Here is a 14,653-nt window from a genome sequence, read left to right on the forward strand (position 1 = left end):
ATTCAAAATTCATGAGAGATACAAGGTGGGTGAGGTAATATCTTTTACTGGACAAATTTCTGTTGGTGGGTGGGACGAGCTTTTGAGCCTCTGGAAAGCTTGTCCCCTTCACCAACAGAAGTTGGTCCAGTAAAAGATATTACTTCACCCACCTTGTCTCTCTAATATCCTGGAACCAACACGGCTACAACAACATTGTAAATAATATATGATAATTCATGTTTGTCTTCCTTTCTGAAAAAAAGTATTCATTGTCTTACAGAATGTTCAACATTCAGTAAAGACAGAGATATTTTGAAGTTCCCATATACTGCAGTGATGGGGGCTTACAGTTGCTGTAATTAGATTTTTTGGATGGAATATAGGGAAGAAGAATACTCAAAGAAAAAAGAAATAGGGCTTGTTTCCTGCTCTATTGATATCAGAGGTAGCTAGATCTATTCCCAACTTCGTAAATTACAGATAGATTTGGGGGGACAGCTATTACCCACCACCTAAATTAATAATTCAAACATATTATTTGATATAACAGCTCTGTAATCCAATCTAATATTAAAATAATCACAGTGAAATAAACAAAATAACAACCAGAAAACCTCACAGAGAAAATGATAGAAGACAAGATGAATGACATGAGAATGAATAAAAATGACAATTTGTAGTAATAATTCATAAGATTTAGATAGTGTTTTATATTCCAAAGTGCTGAACAAACATGAACTAATGTATTCTCCCAACTTCCCTGTGAAGTAGGTGAGTAAAGATTATTATTCCCATTTCACAGTTATGCAACAAAGATGTTACATGAATGTTCCAGTACAACACAGCAAGTAATTGGCAGACCAGGGTTTAGAATTCTTACATTCCTGGCTTCCACCACCATGCTGAGGCCATCAGACAATACTGCTTCTGTACAAATGTAGCAAGTACGCTAGAATATGTTGATGTCTCATAACAGCAAGAGAGAAAGTTAGACACACATTAACCATCACAGGCATCATGCAAATGGAAAAGAATTCAGGAAAGATTTTCCTCTAGGATCGCTCTGGACGCAGTTCACCAAATGGACACCAGGGTTAAAATCCTGGCTCCATTGACTTCTGGGGATTTGATTGATTTCACCCCATATCTTTTCATGACATGATGTTTTATTTATCCTTGTGTATCTATTTTTTTCAAATTTAACTATGACAAATGGTATTATGATGCCTCCGTGTGGATAGGAAGTAACTGAGCCAGCCATGCTGGCAAGCAGTGGCTTGCTTTGAGCCAGCTTCCTTTTTTCTCCATTCTTCACAGCAGGGTAATGTGAGTAATGTAGCTAAGGTGGAACTACAAGTATGGAGAGGCTGGAAGGACAAGCTTATTCGATACTGAATGAGGTGCATGACCTGACCTGACCACCTTCCATTTGCTCCTGGCTGGTTTAGAGAGGGGTCTGCTGTGGTTTTGGGGCTCAGTTGGATGAGATGCTGAGCACCCTATACTTCCAATGAAATCAATAGGTTCAGGAGGCCCTTAGTAGCAGCTTATAGAATTGATGCACTTTTGCCAAAATAGTAACTGTTACCTATGGTATTTATTTATTTAATCAGTCATTCCTTAATTTATTTTTGTTACTGCTTATCACATGGATTGTGGTAACACCTAAAAGCACCAATCAGGATTGTCCGAGGCACTATACCTACACATAGGAAGATAGGGTCCCGGACCCCAATTGCATGCACCTGACTCCATGCAGGTGTAGACTGAGTTGCAGGACCAGGCCCTAAGTATTATTTATTTGTGTATTGAGCTTTGCTTGTTGTGTTGCTGTGTATGTAAGTTTGCATCACTTTTTCATTAGTTTATTTCGGGGGTGGAGGGGTATTTTATCCCCTCTCCTTCTGTGGGAATGAACGAATCACCTTAATTTTAAATCAGACTCATTGCATATTGTTTCTCAACTCATTTTGTTGAGGGCCTTGTGGGGTGCTGCACTGGCTGACCCTATACACTGTACTTTGTATTTCTGATTTACTTATATTTATGTAGAATTAGCAACTGAGAAATCACTATTATCAAAAAGTGTTAGAAATCCTTCAAACACAAAATGTCAGTTTGCTGAGTGAGCTCTTTTTGTTAGTGTGGTTACCATGGACACCAGATGCTCTCTTTTATTTATTTTTCCTTATCTAGTTCAGTATGACAGGAGAGAATAAATAAATTAATCTAATATACAATAAATGACAGAAATGCCATATAGAAATAATGTGAACAGAGTATTTTATGGCGTGTTTGCTCATTTAGAAAAGGAAAAGCATAGATTTTAGATTGCCTCAAAAATATACACGCTGCTGTACTCTAACTTTCACTATCAGTGCTTTTAAATCTAACAAGTTAAGGTTCCCCTGCTCACCCCCAGGGAGCTTCTGCAAATTCCGAAGAATGGCAGTGTCTTGCCAGTTGTTACTCTTGGAGCACCATCTAATGGATGAGTTATGAAAGATCTTTTTTCTAGCAAGACAAGCCAAAGTTCTTTACATTCTTGTCATTTGATACCCACTCATCAGCATTAATATACCACCAAAGCCAGTTATTCCAAATCCCAGTTAACTAAAACCCTCAATTAACCAAAATGTGATCATGTCCCTGATATCAATATGTGGTTCACAGAGATTCCCAATTTTAATATTCCTGAAAATTTTTGATTACTTCGGATTACATTTTTTTCTATAAAAACTTTTAATGTTTGCAATATTTCTAATATTCCACAGGGCAGAATCTTAACTATTAGCTGTCCCTGCTTTCTCCTCCACACAGGTAGGTTGTTCCCCTACCCATGACCTGTCTAATCAGCAGACATCCCATGATGTTTCTGTCGCCTGCCCCCTGCAGCCCCCAAAAGTTCCTGGTTCTCTTGCTGCAGTGAGAATGAAGTTTCTCTCTCCACTGGCAGCTGAGTAACATTCTCCAAGGTCCTGCTGGGGAATATGTTCTTTTCAGGTCTCTCCAAGATCCTAGCCAGTTGTAGCACCTGCAGGCTCTTGGAAGCCAGCAGCACAGACATGTCCTTAGCAACCAATACCACATGCCTCTTCCACCTCCTACTCAGCAAGTGCCTGCTAGCCAACATGCCTCTGTGTTTGCAAACTAAACAGGGATGGATTTTTGCCTCACTCAGAGTCTTGTTTTTTCTGCCCAGTCTGTTTCTACTCCTGTTTTACTCTTCTTCCTCTGAGTCTCATTTTCTTTGCACAGGGACCAATTCAAGCCATGGTCGCCTTACCTGGGCGTGGGGGAAGCTCAGCTCTTGTCTACAATGGGAAATAATATAAAGAGTTATGTAGCATAAAGAGTTATGTTATCTTGGTATCTCAACTTCTGGGCACCCCAAGTCCATCAAGTCTTTCCATGAACCATCTCCACCATATCTCATGTCCCATCTGCCATGCCTACCCTCCTCTGTAACACTCAGGACCATCCCTATGGTTCCCATGGATTTCTAAGGAGTTCTCTTCAGCAGGGTGGAAGTGGGACTCTAGTGGGACTCCAGGAGTCTGGAAGGATCCCAGGAACCTAGCAGAATCTGTGATGGCCATTATTGGTTGCACCCTTGCCTCATCCGTTTTGGGAATCCTTGCTAAATAGCAAAAAGCAGTTATTCAAGAGAGGCACTGTCTGCTATCCAGCCAGGTTTCCCATTGCTTGATGCTACCCTGTGGTGAATAAGGAGTAGTGACCAATGGACCAGTGAATATTCATACTCAAAGACCTTTGAATATAATTATTATGTCTTAGTGAAGAAAGTGCACTGAGTGTTTCCTGTCCCCAATGTGAACTCTCAAATGGTTTCCCTGTCTAGAAATCCTTCCTGCTAACTGAGATCATAGCTTCCCTACCTATGTCACTGGCGATCCCTTTAATGGACTTGCCATTGGGTGTCTGAGTTTGTATTATAAGTGCTTATTTGCACCATATCTTTTGTGTAAAGCATTCTGATGTCTGAATCCAAACTCTCTACCTAATTTATTAATCTGTTATTGTCAAAGCTTCCAGTGCTTCAACATTCTTGTTTTGCCAAAGTCCAGACATCAATTTGGCAGGCCATTCTTTTACCTATTCCAGTATTTTCCCCCACAACTCTTTTAGGAATTCCCTTCTCATGTCCTCTTTACTGTATTAGAAGAAATGATAAATACATCCTTATGTCTAAACATAAATCATATTTATTTTCTCTCATTTTTGGCACAAGCTAGTTTTTGTTCTCCATTAAGTACTTTGGAATGATAAGGGTTTATAGTACTGTATGTACATTTAAATTGCTGTGGCTCTTGTTATGGTAACATTGTTGTCCTAGCAACATGACTTGTGCAAATGGAAGGCCAGAGTTCACATGTGTATTTTGTACAAATTTTGGAAGACATAGGATGGATCAATTAGTCATCCATTTTATATCATCCCACATAGAGTAACCTTTCATAAGTATTAACTGCACACTGCTGAATATACTATGCCTGAAATGCTTAAGAAAATGCTATTTTTAAAAAAGCAAATGTTAAGATTGGACTCTAAAATACCCCTTTTTGCCCCTCATTCAAGGGTATTTATCCTTTACACCACACCTGACACACATTGACTTTTTTTGAATCGCCTAAGTGCTTACTAGATATCACAGACATAATATGTTCCCCATAGGAAGTGCTGCTTAACGAGTGGACAGCTACATTTTGTGCCATTATCAAGTGGTCTTCAGATGTAGGATGAATTGTATTAATTCATTGTTGACAAGTGCAGACTTCAAAAGCACACTTAGCCATTGCACCTAACTGGAGATCCAATAGCATTCAAAGGCCCAACAAAACACTGTTAACTCCTCTGCCCCCTTGCACTGCTGATTTAAAAGTCATGCACATATTCCATCAATCTGCCATTTCTTCCAGTTGCTTTCCTCAGCCAATAACCATTACTCCTCTCTTATCCTGGATGAGTCTTAGCCAAGTAACTGTAGTCCAAATTCCAAACTTGGCTGCATGCTTGTAAGTAATTGCACCATCCACATCTGATGAAACTGAGACATAGAACTGAGTGTCCTCTTACTAACTCTTCTAGCAGCCTCACGTTAGAGGTAATTGGAAAAAAATTCAAAATAGATTTTTGTCAGAAAAAAACTGTTTTGACTAAACCAATTTTTTTTAATGAAATGGTTTTGATTAAATTTCCCATGAAAGAAAAAAACATTAAAATGATTATTTTTTTATTTGGAAACTTTTTTTCTTGAAAATTTCAAATTTTTGTTTCAAAATTCCAAAATTTTATGATACAGGTTTTCATTTTTTATATTTTTACATTGCATTACAACACAAACCGGAGACACTTTGATCTAGAAAATATATTTCAATCAGTACTGAGTAACATCTGCCCTTAATTATTTTTAAAATAAAATAAAAATAAAGAATATTTCAACTGATATATTGTCATGAAATAATGTAAAATCATAATTATAATGATGATAAAATATAAAAATGAGAAAAAACATAAAGTAAATTCCAAAATGAGTTTTGGATTTTCATTTTTGCAGGAAATTTCAAAATATTTGTTTCCATTCCAAATTGGAAAAAAACCAAAATTTTGAAATTTCCCCCCAAAAATGCAATTTTCGGGACAGGGTGATAATTTGCAAGATTGGCCACAACAAAAGATGGTGAGGGGAGGGTTAAGCAGATGCTGTACGAACCCTTCTTAAGGAATTCCTATCACCTTGCTTTCCAAATACACCTATAATGGACCCAAGATCTCCCTTCTAAACTTCACCCGCCAAGAAGTACAAAGACCCAATATGCAAATTGTAATTGGAAACTCCCTCAGCACTTCAGTGAGTGACACTGATTGAAACTTAAGCAGAGAAGATTTAACATTAGTTCTTTCCTACTCCACACCAAACCATGGATTACCTGTGAGGCTGGTAATCCAGTCTGATTTGTGTACTCTTATTCATGGAGTAGCTGGAAGACTTCAGAAATTGTGAAACTTTTTATGCTGCAGCTGAGAGGAGCCAACACTCCGAACCCCTCGGCCTCACCCCCACCGTATGAATTTTGTTGCATGCACCAATATGGAGGTGATATGTCAGACATCACCTCCATATTGGTGCTCAAAACAAAATTCATTCCGCACATGCATGGGGAAAAAATAGAGGGGACGCTGGTCATCATGATGCTTTTTTATTTATTATTATTATTATTATTTTATTTTATTTATTATCATTAGAAGTAAGGCAAACAGGTGTTTTCCATCTCTATGTTCTATGGGCCAAACTCTCTGCTGGTGTGACTCTGCTGAAGTTAGCAGAGAATTTAGCAATAGGTTTCTGTAAGAAGAAGAAAATGTAGGCAGAATATCTGGACAAGTTGCTGACGGTGAGATCTAGCAGCCTATGGAATAATCTGCCGAAAGACTTGATGGAAGCCACATTCCTTGACATCTGGATGAAATCATAGGAAATGTATAATGAGGAACAATCATGCACTAGCAGGAAGATAACTGAATGAGAATGTTCCAGCTCTAGATTCTATGTACAGTAAACTATATTAGACACTTCAATATTTTAAATCCAGTGTGACTTGCTTACATACAGATAGATTAAATAGAGAGTAATACATGTCTCATAAGTTTGTTACCAAGTTAACCGTGATCTTTTCTTGCAATACATTGTAGGCAACATAAATTATGTCAAAAATGCCATATCTAATGTGTGAATGGACATGTGATATTTCCATACATAGTTCATACAGTAAGTTTTCTTCTTGCAATATTTCCTTTAACATGAATGGAGCTTTCATACAATGTTTGAACAAATGTCTGAGCATATTTTCAAAGGTAACAAGTTGAGAAGGTTGGCCAAAGTTAATTGGACTGAAATGCTCTGGTCTAACTAAAGATTTTGGGTTCCATATAGAGGTATCTGGGTGAAATTAAGGGTCTGTGATATGCAGGATGTCAGACTAGATGATCTATAGTTTCTTCTGGCCTTATAATTTATGAAACGATGAAATAATCATCTTTTTCTTCTTTGAATATCCAGTCCATGAGCTTAATAGAGATTGGGAACCCTTCCCAGAGTTTGGAGAATGTGTGTCGCTGGGCCTATCTACAACAGAAGCCTGACACTGCACATGCAGAATATCATGACCATGCTATTTTTCTCACAAGGCAGGATTTTGGCCCATCTGGCATGCAAGGTAAGGCATATGCTGAGTGATCAAATGACTTATAAATATTACAATTACTGATTGGGGTTTCTTCCCCCATTCAGAAAAAGCTAATTTAGCTTAGGAGCCACTAACATTTATCCTTAGTGTGAGTGTTTTGCCAAGTGCTATTTGTTTTCAGGTGACCTACGCTAGGAATACATTCGTTTCTCATTGTTCTATTGTTTTACCTCTCTGTTTCAATAGCGTTATTTTGGGGCACATGTAGGGTGACCAGACAGCAAGTGTGAAAAGGCAGGATGTGGAAGGGCGGATAATAGGTGTCTATATAAGACAAAGCCCCAAATATCAGGACTGTCCCTATAAAATCAGGGTATCTGGTCACCTTAGGAACATGTCTTTACTCTTATTCAAGCCAAAGAAATCTTATTGCTTTGATCCCTGTATGCTTATGCCTAGAGTTGAATCTCAAATAATGTTACATTCTTATGTAAAGACCAGTGTGTCTCAAGACTAAACAGCCTGCATTCCCTCAAGAAAAATGGTCACTCAATATTATTAGCGAACAAGGGGAAATACTCTAGCGGCATTATAACATAGGAGTGGCAATGTGGTCTACTGGTTTGAACATGGGGCTAGGAACCAGAAATTTTTAATTTATAATCCCAACTCTGCCATTGAGTCATTATGGGTACATCTACACTGGAATAAAAGATCTGCAGCGTGGCTGTAGGCAACCAGGTCAGCTGACTCGGACTTGTGGGGTGCAGGCGGTGGGGCTAAAAATCACCTTGTAGCCATTCGGGCTCTGGGACCCTCCCCCATCATTGGATGTCTACATCCCACAGCCCGAGCCCCACAAGCTGGAGTCAGCTGACAAGGCCAGCCATGGGCATTTAATTGCTGTGTAGCCATACCCTACGTGGCCTTGGAGAAATTGTTCAGCCTTATTGTGCCGGTTTCCCCATCTGTACCAAATGGAGATAATAATGCTTGCTTACTGACATCACGGGGCTGTTATGAGGATTCAGTGTTTAGGGCCAAGATTGTCCACAGTATTGTTCAGGATAGAATTTGGCCCCTAATATTCATTCAGTGCTTAGAATAATGTAAAGCACTATGTGGCTGTTAAGAACTAATTTTAAACATGAATAGTGTAAAGTGGGTCTAGGAGGACATGTTAGTTTACGACATCTAGCAGCATGCTTCTCCCTTTCTGGAAGCCTGATGATGACACTTCTGTAAGTCTCACTTCTGTGCTGCTGCAAGACCACAAGTGCCACAGCAGTAGAGATTAGATGAAGGTGTTGTATAAAGAGTTCTCATAAACATTCTCTCACGCAGATTCACTTACTTCTTGAGTCATGCTTTCTCTTTTTAGGCTATGCTCCAGTTACTGGAATGTGTCATCCTGTACGAAGTTGCACCCTCAACCATGAAGATGGTTTTTCCTCTGCATTTGTGGTGGCCCATGAAACTGGGCATGTGTAAGTACTTTGAAAAGCTCTATCTTATTATGTCTTTGATGCTGGGGACTGTTTGTGGTGTTGGGAAGGTATGTCCTTGTGGTTTAGATACAAGACTAAAGAGTTAAGCTTAGATTCCATTCTTAGCTCTGACAAAGAAATCCTTTGTGACCTTGGACAAACCCATTAAACACTCTCTCTCAGCTTTTGCAGCTGTAAAATGGAGACATGCTTACCTACGTCACAGGCTCATTCTGAGGCTAAACTGATAAAGGCCTACAAAATGCATTCCGATCTCCTGGCAGAAGAGCAAAGTATTTATTGTTATGCAAAATAATTTCTTTGCTATAGCGGAAGACATGAGTCTCGAAAGCAATTCTCAGTAAATATAGTCACATCTTCTATGTGTGCATCACCTTCTAGTAATATTGTATAACACCTCAAAGAGGGTACATTGTATGTTACAGCATAATAACATATGCCAAGAACTGAAGCTACATCCACTTCCTAATACATTAATTTGAAGGATACAACTATTTTATTTGCTGGTGTAGTAAGAACCAGTGTCCAGGCAGGGAGCTGGTAAATCTTTTGTTATTTTAGGATGACTCAGTTTCTTCAGGAATAAAGCACATTCATTTAGATGCCTTCATCTCCTCAGTGGAATCACAAATCCCAGAAGTCTTTTCACTGAATGGGGCTTTACTGTTCCTACATTAAGAACACTTGTCAGAGTCTGGTGAATCCTACAGTGCATATTAATTAAATAGGGACATGGAATTGATTCCTACATGGATTTGGTTCTCGTATCACTAACTCTTGGCTTCAGCATTTCAGCAACTAGGAACATCTGATCAGAATGGATGATACATCACTAAAGATGTCTTTAGCTTTTGAAATCATCTTTAGTCCGAACATGTTACCATACAGTTAGTTATCAGTGGTGTGTCTCCTGAAAGAAGACCCCAGTATCAGTCAAATTTCAGTCTCAGAACAATGCAGTAGAACCCCCTGACACAGGGCAAGGGGGAGATTGGTTTTGTTTTGTGGGGGGTTTTTTTAATAAAGCAAAAAGGAATAAAAAGTTGCTGTCACTCGGGGTGAAAGTTTTAAAAGCTTCTTAAGTTACTTAGGAACCTAAGTCCAATTTACTTTCAGTGGGATTAAAGATCCTAAGCCACTTAGGTCTTTTGATTTTACCCTCGATGAAAATACGCTTGTTCTCCTATCTTCTGTTCTAGATTAGGCATGGAGCATGATGGCCAGGGCAACAGGTGTGGGGATGAGGTCCGAATGGGGAGCATCATGGCCCCCCTTGTCCAGGCTGCGTTCCATCGTTTCCACTGGTCTCGCTGTAGCCAACAAGAGCTGAACAGATATCTACAGTGAGTAACTTATGAATCTGACTCTCTTTGGCTAGGAAGTTTTTAAAAGCCCCTCTGAGAGTCATATTTGAACTTTGTGCTTTTATTAGCTACTAAGACTGGGTTTTAAAAAATCCCAAACCCCATCCTGCTGGGAACAAGACACTTTTCCAGGAGATGCAAATAACAAAGGCTCAGATGGACTATTCATTTAAGTACAGCTATTAGTGTTATTGAAATTTGATAATATGTACACTGTCATCCTCGAATCTACAAGCAAATATGATTACTGGTCTTGTTACCAACTTGCTTCCTCCCACCCTGCAGCTGATAGAAAACCTGTCTCATTAATCTGAGTAACACTCTTCGGTTGTAAGGGTAGCTGGAGAATTGGATGCAACTCTGGTTGGTAGAAGAACATATCAGCAGCATTTCCAAGTACTAAAGCTGTGCTGAGCCAGTTGCATTGTACTGGGATGCTTAAGGAGGAAAGCATGTGCCCTTCCATGTACGTGCAGGGCTCCCACTGACTTCAGTGGCAGCCTCTCAAGAACACCAAAAGGAAGAATTTGGCCCTAAGGCTTTCTTTCTATGATTACTTTATCTCTAAATACCCTGTCATTACAAAGGCCAGTCCATTTCCCATGCTTTCTAACAGCCTCCTCTATGTTCCTTTCCTCTTTAAAGAGAAACCACCAACTTGAAACTTAGTTTCAAAAGGCCAATAAAAAAAGAACTTGGTCTGCTTCTGTGTCCTCCTGTCAATGGATGTGTTTTTAAAAATCGCATTTTTCCTATTTTAAAAAAAAATCTTTTTTTCTCTCTGGTTGCTGTGTGAAAGACATACAAACAACAGGGGAAAACCTATTAACTGAATATACTGGGGAAACTCTGAAAATGCTTAGAAAAAAGTTGAAAAATACATGAAATAAACCAATTAAAAGAAACCACTCTTTATTTTCTCACTTCTTTTTAAGTTACGGTATATGAAGTGTTACTTTTGGCAATAATAAGTAAAAAATTATGAGGGGAAAGTTTTTTCAGTTAAATCCCTTTAAGCTATTTGTGTTAAATAAAAGTAATCTGGTCTAGAGCTCTGATTTATTTTTTAACCACAGGGTACAGTAAAATGCTTCTATGAATAAAAATATTGCACAGATAAGAGATGAGTATGATGTCTTGTTCTAAAGTAGACCTAGACTCAAAATTCTGTCCTTTGTTCATTGAGATCATTAGAATGACCTGAATAATTGCCAGATATAGGACACTCCTAGTCTTCCTACAGAATCCACAAGGAATTTGATCCTAATTGGATTTTTGGTTACCATTTTTCACAGCCAAAGAACTACTCTTGTGAATATGATGAATAACATGAGAGGAAAATTATGGCCATAAAAACAGAGAAATTGGTTTGTTAAATGTAACTAATTTTGTGATGTCCCCAGATAATACTAGATTACATGTGAACATAGCAGGGATACTGTCCACCATGTGACACTTGAGAAAGTAGCTTTGAAATTATGAAATTCACAGTTACACGATAGTCAACCATTACTGCTGGAAACAGTTTGGATCCTCTGTGCTCCAGGAGTCTTCCCCATGTATGTTTCAAGTTCGTTGTAGGCAATGTGTTTGCAGTGTTACTAGTGTTTAAGATACCAGGAGAATCTGTAATAGGAACACCTCCCTCCCTCCCTCCCTCCCTCCCTCCCTCCCTCCCTCCACACACACACACACACACACACACACGAAGGAAGGAAGGAAGGAAGGAAGGAAGGAAGGAAGGAAGGAAGGAAGGAAGGAAGGAAGGAAGCCCTGTCAGAATCCTGTAAAGAGAGGAAAGCTGTCAGAAGAAATATAAAGATGGAACAGCCCTACGGTTTAATAAAGCAAAGGCCAAAAAGTACATTTGCTTGTACGTGAACTTGCTTCTTCTGGTCTAGTGTATAGGAATTTATTATGGAGCTCAGCAATATTCATGGGTGGCAGTCCTGACTTTTGGTTCTAAAGCTTTACTTGAAAGACAGCCGGCAAGAAGAAATTCCACAAATGGAAAATTAATTAAATGTTTTCTTTTCTTCTCAGCCTCATTTGTAGAGGATTCTTTCTCGATTCTTTTCAAATAGGGACTCTGGGGAGTTACAGAAATATACCTGCAAGCTAAATGGAAATTCTAATGGAAAGACATAAGAAAAATAAAAGGTCGAATGCTGTCCCATGTTAAATGCAGATACAGCATGGTAAATACCATGTAAGCATAACTGAAATACTAACTGTTCTTTATGAACCAGTATCTGAGAAATTATACCCTGTATTTTGTTTGGAATGAAAATTTAAAGAAATCACAAAAGCTATAAAAGTCTCACATTCCCGTCTATTACTGTAATTTTTGCCTATTGCAGTTCCTATGATTGTCTGCGTGATGATCCGTTTGAACATGATTGGCCTCCCCTTCCCCAGCTGCCAGGAATTCACTACTCCATGAATGAGCAGTGCCGTTTCGATTTTGGTTTGGGCTACATGATGTGCACTGCTGTAAGTACTTAGCTGAGTTCTGCTATTCCTCATCCAGGCGTGTTGTAATTGTTCTTGAAATGGCCTTAATAAGGACATTATAGTTAAGGCTTCCAATTTTAGGTTTTAATGGATAAACACTGATAAAAACAGCCTGATGAGGGAAAAAAAGAAGAAGTCAGTGATTATCCAATAAACACGGGAAAAACACCAGAAATGGTTACTTGCATCTAAGGGCTTGTCTACAAAGAGCAGTACTGTGGACTATGGAGGTGTGATTTCTAAAGCACACTAATATGTTGCATATTAATTGGTCCATGTAGACCCTACTTGTGCACACTAAACGTTCTGCAGCGCACTTTAACCTAGTGCTACATTCCTACATGTGCACAAGGGAACATTACAAAGAAATTATTCATTACAGTATATATTGCTGTCATGAGTAATGTAATATATGTGACAGATATTGCAACTACATGCAGTATCTTTGGAGAAACATTGGATTACGGTTATGAATGATTTATATATCGCTGTAGATTATATGCAGTTCTGGCGGCGGGGACGGTTGTGTTTAGCTCCTCCAGGAACTAATAACAGTAGGGGGTGATTAAGGTGAATCACTCAGGTTGTAAACACCTCCAGAGAGGTACCATCCCCTAAGGAGGCTTACGTATCCTGGTTCAAATTGGGTTTTCCAAATACCAATAGACAAAAGAGGGGCTTTTGGCATAACAAAGCTTCATTTAAAATGACTCAGGGCCTTCTTTCTGATCCAGGACCTTCTCTCCAAGGGGAACCCCACCCTTGCAGAAGGGTTGGAAAGACTTTGGCCTGCTAGGGCCCCATAAGACTGATGGGTGACTCCTGGTGTGTTTAGTGTGTGTTTAAATCTGTTAATTGTTTTTATTGCATTTTCTCTGTAATGTTTTTGCATTAAGAAAAAGGACACTTGCTTAGACAGAGCTGTGTGATAACTTGTAACTGCTGGCAATACGCTGGTCATAGCCCTTGGAGAGAAAGCACAGGTTCTAGCCTTTAGGCAAACTGGCTTGCTGGAGGTATCACAGTGTAAGTCAGGGAGCTGTGCAGCCTAACTCCTGCCTCTCTCCTGCCCGCCCCCATCCCCACCCCCACCCCTGTTCAGAAGAAAGTTAGACAAGAGTCCCTACCCATAGACACATGATGGCTGGAGGCCTGACACCTGAATGGGCATGCCTGGAGTAGAGCATGGAAGTGGGAAATATAGGTGAAATTACCCTGAAGCTGTGACAATATATATTACCCATTACAGTATATACACAGAGAGAGCCCCCCCCAAACCTCTAACTTTTGGACATCTACATAAAACTCAAAAATTGCTACCAATAAACCTTGAAAGTGAAATTAATAAACCCTGAAAAACAGAAACCCTAATTATAGTGAAGCTGCCATGAAGTATATTGTATCCAGCTAACTATAAACAAGGAATAATACACTAACTTTGATGTGATAAGGAAACTCCTTTTAATCTTGTTGGGTCTTTTATTTTTTTTTAATCAGAGGTCAAGAAATTATTATGCTTTAATTTAATTAGCGGTTCCAGGCTTGAAACACAAAGCCTGCTATGTCATTTAGCCTGCCACGCACAGTGCTGGTGTCTGCTTACTTCTTTTTTTGCAAAACTCCCACCTAGGCTAGAGAGGAACAATAGTGGTTTTCATCACTTGTTTGTTTAATGTTTCACGCTTACTGCTCACATAAGGCAAGATGCTGTATCTTGCACAAAAATAACCAATTCTATTGAAAGGATCATGTATTGTTGTTCCTAATGTGGGCAAGGGGTGCTGAAGGCAAATAGGACAGCTTGCGTGCACATTCAGTGAAGCAGTGGTCTCCCTTGTACCATGAACATAATATGCAAAGAGCATTTTTGAGGTCAGGCAGGATTAGTACAACTTCCTACTGGCTTGGCCTGAGGGAAGATGATCTTTTGAGACATATGGTAGAGCTTTGCCTCACACTTCCATCTCCTAAAAGTGGGACTAAACTGTAAGCTATGCAAAGAGGAACTTCCAGGAGGTGTGGCAGTTGCTCACGCACAGTGAGAGTTCTGGTTCGAAACTCATCAACGATAACGTGT

General features: G+C 39.2%; 1 protein-coding gene across 2 annotated transcripts in view; it reads left to right on the forward strand.

Moving 5' to 3' along the window:
• The window catches only part of ADAMTS2 (ADAM metallopeptidase with thrombospondin type 1 motif 2), a 262,414-nt gene that overhangs the window by 208,060 nt on the left and 39,701 nt on the right, over positions 1–14,653 (forward strand). For both annotated transcript variants that reach the window (XM_084637009.1, XM_084637010.1), the window contains exons 6-9: positions 7,064–7,220; positions 8,572–8,677; positions 9,898–10,041; positions 12,423–12,555. In XM_084637009.1, the coding sequence (XP_084493135.1) occupies positions 7,064–7,220; positions 8,572–8,677; positions 9,898–10,041; positions 12,423–12,555 (540 nt within the window). The remainder of the gene's footprint in view (positions 1–7,063; positions 7,221–8,571; positions 8,678–9,897; positions 10,042–12,422; positions 12,556–14,653) is intronic.

This window comes from Lepidochelys olivacea, assembly GCF_965140295.1.
Source record: "Lepidochelys olivacea isolate rLepOli2 genome assembly, chromosome: 8".
NCBI lineage: Eukaryota > Metazoa > Chordata > Testudines > Cheloniidae > Lepidochelys > Lepidochelys olivacea.